General features: G+C 32.8%; 1 protein-coding gene across 1 annotated transcript; it reads right to left on the minus strand.

Moving 5' to 3' along the window:
* Positions 1–463: 463 nt before the first annotated feature.
* LOC141714038 (uncharacterized) lies at positions 464–3,672 on the minus strand. Its single transcript, XM_074517586.1, has 6 exons — positions 3,539–3,672; positions 2,247–2,994; positions 1,540–1,994; positions 1,349–1,454; positions 953–1,102; positions 464–904 (listed from the first exon to the last, which is right to left on the minus strand). The coding sequence occupies exons 1-6, from the start codon at positions 3,670–3,672 to the stop codon at positions 464–466; spliced, it is 2,034 nt and encodes a 677-aa protein (XP_074373687.1).
* Positions 3,673–8,214: the final 4,542 nt, after the last annotated feature.

Here is an 8,214-nt window from a genome sequence, read left to right on the forward strand (position 1 = left end):
TTTTCCACGGAAATGGACAAAAACGGGCAACAATGAAATCCGGCTCAATAATCACATTGGTCAGTGAAAGAAAAATAAAAAAACTGAACATGGTTACAAATTTAAGATTAACAGGATTTATGGCAAATCAACACTACTGTCCAATAATTAGATGACACTGAATCCAACATATAAATGTCAGACAGTCCAAACAATCAAGAAAAAAGGGAGCGATAAATTAGAAAATGAAAATTTCCAGTATGGTAACTCATTTATAAAAATTTAAAAAAAATTGCTAACTTCATATATATTAAAACAGTAATCGTAATTGACACTGATTAATTAAAATTATCAAATTTTGACAAATAATAATTCGAGAAATAAAAAAAGATTTACGAATAAATAAATTATAAAAGGAAGAGAGGTAACTCATGCTGGGGTAATTTTCTAGATAATTTAACTTAAAATAAGGTAATTTTTACCATCATGGGAGTTGAATCCATTCATCTTCGTCCCGCATATAACTAGCTTTTTCCTCATCAAGTTCGTCAACATTGGGAAACATTGGCAAATGCAGCTCATTCTCAAGTTCTATTTCTACTGATCCATCATTTTCATCGTCACATTGTTCATAACAGTTCTTTTCTGGTAATTTCAACACGACATACCAATATTTTTCAAGAGGATCATCAATGTAACAAACCTGCTTATCATGTTTCCCTAGCACGAACGGATCATTTACGAAACCTAATTTATTCAAATTAACAATTGTATATCCCAACTCATCTACCTTAACCCCCTGGTTCATATCTACCCAATTACAACGAAATATTGGGACTCTAAATTTGTTATAGTCCAACTCCCATATACTTGTTATAACTCCATAGTAGGTCTGTGAAGTATGTTCAATACTCTTCTCCTTACTCTGTACAAGCATTGTATCTGCAACGACACAGACACCACTACACTAAACTTGTCGAGTGTCATCACGCTCCTTGGTGCTAAACGTAACACCATTGATTCTATATCCGCTAAATGTAGGGACATTCTTGTTGGGCCCTTCAGCAATCCACCTTATCTCCTCAGGTCTGTTGTTATGGTAATCCAACAATTCTGATTCAATCTATTTAAAACAAATTGATAAATATTAATTATATTTTCATATTAAAATTAATTCTGAGACTAAATGTGTTCCTGGATATTTTTAAATTCCTCTGTTTCATTTTTTAACCATCATAATCAAATTTTAAAAAAATTACTATTATCTATAAAAAATCATGTTTGCTTGAATAAACAAATAACAAATATATTTACCAGAAAAATTTAACTAGGCCTATTTATGAAGTTTTTATTCAAATAACAATCATACCTTTTTCCTGAACCATTTGTGGAATTCTGCATTTTGCTTGTTTTTAAGCCAGACTTCATCATTTTCATGTTGTTGGTATCTTGTCATCAAAGATGCCATATGCTCGCTGCGAGAAAAATCACTTTCTTTAGTATATTAGTCAAAGTGTAGAAAATAATGAAATAACACACACTTAAATATCACTAACTTACTCAAAATATGGTCTAATGTTAGTTGTATTTTGGAGAAAACACAAATGTGCTAGATGCAAGTCCTCATCGCTCGGCTTTATCAATGTGGCACCAGATAGAGGTCTTGCATTATGCTCATGCTTTGCATTTTGTGACACTTCAACGGTAGATTTTTCAAAATTCACCAAACACTCCACCGCCTCTTCGGCAATATATGCCTCAGCAGTACACCATTCGGGATGAGCCGGATTCCATACATATCCTTTAAACGCTTTTAGATATCTCTCGAAGGGATACATCCAATGAAGGAATATTGGCCCATAAAGTTTAACTTCTCTCACGAGATGAACTGAGAGATGGATCATCACATCAAAGAATGAAGGGGGAAAGTGCTTTTCAAGCTGGCAAAATGTTTCCACTAACTCACTCTGCATTTTTTCCAACTTGTCTACATCGATCACTTTACTGCAAATTGCCTTGAAGAAAAGGCAAAACCTAATAATTGTGCACCTGACTTGTTTTTGTAATACTGATCAAATTAAGATTAGAAGCAAATGATGCAATATCGTGTGACAATCATGAGATTTCATTCCAACAAGCCGAAGATTTTCCATGTTTACAAGATTCTTAATATTTGAACAAAATCCATATGCCAACTTCATTTTAAGAAATGATGAGCAAACTATTTTTTTTTCTACATGCGTTACATTCCATGATATCAACGGTACCTTTTCTTTCTTTCCAGAAGTCTTTGGTCTCAGCTCCGTTCTTATTCCCATTTCAGCCATATCAAGACGGACAAATTCCCTATCTTTTGTCTTCCCCGGAATATTTAGAAAAGTTCCAAGCAGGGCTTCGCATATATTTTTCTCGATGTGAATCACATCGAGAACATGCCTAACTGGCAAAAATTCCCAATACTCAAGTTGGAAGAATATTGAAATCTTTTTCCAAACAGGTCGAAGTTCACCTTTCTTCCATCGTGGTTGTCGTTTTTTCTTTCCAAATACATGGGCCGTTAAATGTTGTACTCTTTGAAAAACCTCTTCTCTAGTTAATGGAACATGGGCGTCCCCCTTCTCCACAGTATTATCAAAAGCTGATTTCTGCCTTCTATAAGGATGATTACGGGGCAACCATCTTCGATGCCTCATAATCACCGTCTTACGGTAATTAACCAACCTAGTAGCTTTTGTTTCATCAATACAAATAGTACACGCATTATACCCTTTAATAACATTTCCTGGCAAGTTCCCTAAGGCAGGATAATCACTTATTGTGTATAATAAAATGCCCCTAAGCATAAAAAACACTTTCTTATAAGCGTCGTACATTTCTTTCCCACGCCACAACTCTTGCAGATCTTCTATTAGTGGTTGAAGAAACAAGTCGATATCATTTCCAGGCTCAGTCGGTCCAGATATTAACAAGAAGAGCATAATATACCTTCTCTTCATACAAATCCAAGGAGGAAGGCTATAAATTGATAGCAAAACAGGCCAGCTTGAGTAATCAGTACGGTTTCCATGAAAAGGATTGAAACCATCGGAAGATAAAGCTAAACGAAGGTTCATAGTCTCTGATGCAAAATCAGGTTATTTTTGGTTGACATCCTTCCATGTTTTTGAATCAACTGGATTCCTCATTTTACCATCCTTTTGTCGCTCGGTGTCATGCCACGTCATGTCCTTTGCAATGTGAGGTGTATTGAATAAATTTCGTAATCTTGGTATCAGCGGGAAATACCATAGAACTTTAGCAGGGACCCCTTCAAGTTCAGCTCCTTTTTTGTTCAATTTCTATCTGGAGGCCTTACATACGTGACAAGTAGTCTGTTCTTCATCTAAATCTCCACGGTATAAGAGACAATTATTCGGACATGTGTGTATCTTTTCATATACCATTCCTAATGCACATAAGGTTTTCTTTGCTTCATTGAAGGAAGAAGGGATGTTGTTGCCTTCCGGAAGTAAAGAGCCAAGTAATAATAGAATATCACTGAAGCATGAATCAGACATACCATGCTTCACTTTCAAGTTGTGTAACTGGACTAGAGCTTATAACTGGACCAGAGCTTTCACCTTTAACATGGTTGATGAAGTCAGAAGTGTCGGTTTCATCAGAAGATATATCATCGTCAAAACGTTCACCCATTCTTGAGGTGCCTTGATTGATAGATTCTGTAGTGTCGGTTTCATCAGAACTTTCTACAGAATTATTCTCCCCGTGCCATATCCAACGTGTATAAGTTTGATCAATTCCATTTTGAAAAATATGGTTTTTAACTATCTGCGCTCTCCATGATTTACTATGTGCGCAGTTTATAAATGGACAACTGATTTTTTCAGCATTATAACCATTATATTAATAAATCTTCGACTCCTTTTTTGAACTCTTTTGTTCTTCTATCCGCTTTTAACCATGACCTACCCATCTTTTAAAAGTCTGAATAGAACCTCAAATTCAGACTAAATTATGAAATCTTTATATTTCCACAAAATCTTTATAACTGAACCCTAATTAAAGTAAAAAAAACATCAAAAGAATTCAAAACAGAGGACATATATAACCGAAATTCATAAATTAAAGTACTTATATGTCCTTATAGCTTCTTAAAAATGAATTGTGAAGTCTTTATATTTCCCCCAAATTAATATGAACCCTAGTTCAGAATCACAAAAAAATGAATTCATCAAAATGAATTCAAAAGAGTGTACATATATAACCCGACTTCATAAAAGACTGTACTTACCTGTTCAAGTGTGAAAAGAAATTTAAAACCCGAGTTCTTGATGTCTTGGATTCTTGATGTGACATGGATTTATTATCTAGATTTGAGGACTTGAGGGTATGAGCACAAATTTGAGCATAGATTTTAGAGTATTAGCACGAATTTGAGCATAGATTTGAGAGTATTAGCACGAATTTGAGCATAGATTTGAGAGTATTATGGATTTGAGAGCACAGGGACATGGATGACCGGCCTATCTACTAAGTAAATAAATGTGTTCTTGTTCCGACAGATACATGTCTTAACAAATATATGTCTAAAATAAAATGTAATTAATAATATGTTTAAGTCTCAACTAAATTGTTATATAAGAATTACATGGCTCATAAATTAAAATATTTTGAATAATATTAATTCATTTATTTTCTAGGACCACAATAATTTGGATTTTATGTATTTGAATAAATTAATATAGAGGAATAAATTATATAATTTATTAAAAAATAAATAATCACAAATTATTTTAAAGAAAAAGTATGTCGGTAATTAGAATATCGAATTTATATTACACGAAAAATTGTGAAGTTGTTCTTTTATCGATATTGGTTTAGTTTGAATCGTTTATAATGTCTTTATTATCATTTTCAATTTCAATATTTTTTATATTTTTAGTGTTAAACGATCAGTAAATAAATCATCTAATTATTTTTAGTTTGTTATTTGTTTTTTACAACTTGATCGTATCGACAATTGGGAGTTCTATTGTTTTACACAATGGTGTTTTTGAAAAACTATTGCCCAACACTAGATTAAATAGTTGTTTTGTAAACTGTTATATATAACTCACTAGCGAAAAGTTTGACTTTTTGGAGTTGATATCCCCTGTTTATCGATATTTTCTAAATTTATAAATATTTTCGACGATCCAATTGTACGGATGTTTAAATCACCCTTTCAATGATCCAAACATATGGATGTACTTCGAATATGAATATGATTATCATATACAATATTGATACCTTTTCTAGAAAAAGATGTTCCGATGTGTTTTTATATTAATCGAATCTTTCTTATTAAGCATAATCATAAATTATTCTAAACATTATACTTTAAACCCTAATTTAACCCCGAATATTTTTTTTATTGTAAGTAACCGGCAGCCGCTACCCTTCAGGTGCGCACTGGGTAGACCCTACGGGCTCACGCAATAGCCTGCAAACCACGTGAACCAAGGTAAACCGCATTTAGCGACAGACTCTAACTCAGGAGGCATAATCATAAATTCTCCTCTTGTGGGATTCGAACCTGTGACCAAGAGGATAGTTATCCCCTCTTTAACCAGCTGAGCCAACCCTTGCGGGCAACCCCGAACAATTTAGAAAATTACCCTATCAACTACTTTGTTAAACTAATTTTTTAACCCCTAGTGATCCTTAAATCATAACCGTAACCCCTTATAAGTCACCTTATTAGTCGACCCTACTTATAAGTTGAATTTACAACTTATAAGCTGATAATTTGAATGTTACTAATGACGTACTTTGTTCTGAACATATTTTGATTTTTCCTTCTTCATCAACTTTATTTTATAAAGTCATGTTTCGAGATTTCATTCTAATCAAAATTTATTAATTTTAATTAGATGTTGAATTGTTGAATTACGATTTTAGTGAAAAGAAATGTCTTTGCTTTGTTTTATTATGTAAATTTTGCATGCAATTGTGAAGTGTTGAGTGTTGATGATGAAACCCCTGGTTTTAAACTGTAATTGCCTCATGATGAAACCCCTGGTTCTTGCTATTCTTTTGTTTTTGTTCCAAATGAATATTAATAGGGTGCTAATTTCTGTTTGATATCTTGTAACTATGCTAATTTCTTGTTTTTTGTTTCGTGATTCTATTGATTTTTGAGATGAAATTACTGGTTTGTTTGTTATAACTCTGTAGTCGATTAGTTAGTTGAATGAGCCCTGTGCTACTGTCCTATAATAAATGGATAATTTATCTTTATTCACATGCCATAAGTTGTACGATTATAAGCTAGTTTTTATTGTTGGTTGAATGTTTGTTAGTGTATATCTCTGGTTAGTTTAGGCACTCAAAGTGTGACACAACATCATTTTAAGTTAAATTTATAATACGCTTTTAAGTTGGAAAGTTAAGATATCTCAGATGGTTATTCTTTTGTTGTTTTTAGGGTCTTTTACCTGTAATGTCTTTGAGTTTTATTGAGTTTACTGTCATGTTAATGTTGTACTTATTCCTTGTTTGTGTGCTTTATAGGTTATGGCTACTCCTAAGAAGAAGACCAAGGCAGATAAGGGAAATTTGAAAAAGAAAGCGTCTCACAGGATTGGGTTCAAAAAGACACGATCTTCACCCATCCAAGGACAATGAGTGTGCTAAGGGCTTTAAGAAAGACAAAGTCCACGAACAGCGACACCTCCACTCCATTGAGTTCTCCCCCAAAAACTGTGAAGAAGGCCATTTATGAAAACTTACAAAAGAAAATATCAAAAAAAAGAAATTGAGAAAAAGCTGTTACCAAACCAGACAATACTCAAGGACTAAAACTATTGAAGCGAGGCTGTGTAATGATGCACCGAATTGTGAAACGCAAGATCCGAGGGATCAAACTTACTGTGTCTTTTAATGCAAAAGGAGAGCCATATGATGAAGAAGGTAAAGAGATGCAATCATATATTGGAGTTTTGGCAAGAACCAAAACCCCGATCTGGCATGATTCTTGGAAATGTGTTCCTAAAGAGACAAAGACGAAAATTTGGGACTTTGTGCAGGTAAAATGAATATAAATAACTTCCATCATTTTAACTTTTATTTTCATTATTTGTTCTTCATTAACTAGCACCTTTTAACTTTAAATTTGTTGGTATATGTACGTAGATGGCTTATGTTGTACCTGAGTCTGCAAAAAAGTTGGTATTCAGATCGGCCGGGGCAAAATGGAGGGAATTTAAATGTCGGCTGACCAAGTACATCAATTTTTTGCACATCCTCATGCAGATTTTACTTTTATAGAAAAATCACACTGGGACATATTTGTTGTTAATCGCACGTCGCCTGAGTTTCTGGTATATTTCTACTTAGCTTTATTCATTTTAATATTTACTTACTTATGATCTTCTAACCTTATTGCTGCTTTTTATGAAGAAAATTTATAAAGAACAACAAGAAAGAAGGAAGTTGAGTAAATATCCACATCGAATGTCTCGAAAAGGTTATGCTAATCTCGGGAATGAATGGGTTAGTGATAATGAAACAACATGCACATTTTTTGCTTCATATTAATTTTACAAGCATGTTTATGTTATTACTAAGGTGATCCTTTACATGTAAATGTAGACTGAATCTCATCCAGATGCAAAGTAAGTAGATCGGTCGGACACTTGGATCCTAGCAAGGATGGACGAAGATGGTAATTTTTTAAATGATGAAGTTGCAGAAAAAGTGAAGGAAATTATCAGTTATTAATATAATTGTCCATTCTATTTGATGCACGTGTTTGTGTATTTTTTAATAAAGAATTGAAGTTTCAAAAGTTAAATTTTAATAAATTATATACACATGAAGCCTATAAATCTATAGTTTATTTTTTCTATTATAATGTATAATTCGCATTAGTGGTCTCTAGTTAACATAGAATTTGTTTGTATGCCTTTACTGCTAGTAGCATGTTGATTGTATCATATTTAATATTAGTAATTAATTATATATTTTAATAATCCCCTGTTCACTAAGAGAGTCAAATACACATATTTATATTGAAAATTGGTTCATAATATTAAATGTCTAGATTTTGTATTATGTGTAGGTTAATATTTTATTTTAATATTTTTTATCCCTGGATTAGTTTGTTAATGAATGTACTTACTAGGTCCCATGTACCACCAAGTAAACTAAGTTGTCTCTTGTGCTTGTAATTGAATCTATTAAATTAAATATATT

Source organism: Apium graveolens, chromosome 3 (genome assembly GCF_009905375.1).
Source record: "Apium graveolens cultivar Ventura chromosome 3, ASM990537v1, whole genome shotgun sequence".
NCBI classification, from domain to species: Eukaryota; Viridiplantae; Streptophyta; class Magnoliopsida; order Apiales; family Apiaceae; genus Apium; species Apium graveolens.

Bases quoted from the DNA above. Each gene is read 5' to 3' on its own strand.
- LOC141714038 (XM_074517586.1), bottom strand. From the start codon at position 3,672: ATGGGTGAACGTTTTGACGATGATATATCTTCTGATGAAACCGACACT. The intron at 1,103-1,348 runs GTATGATTGTTA...TGTTTTAAATAG, and splicing joins ACAAATGGTTCAGGAAAAAG to ATTGAATCAGAATTGTTGGA. The intron at 905-952 runs GTTTAGTGTAGT...ATGCTTGTACAG, and splicing joins AGCGTGATGACACTCGACAA to AGTAAGGAGAAGAGTATTGA.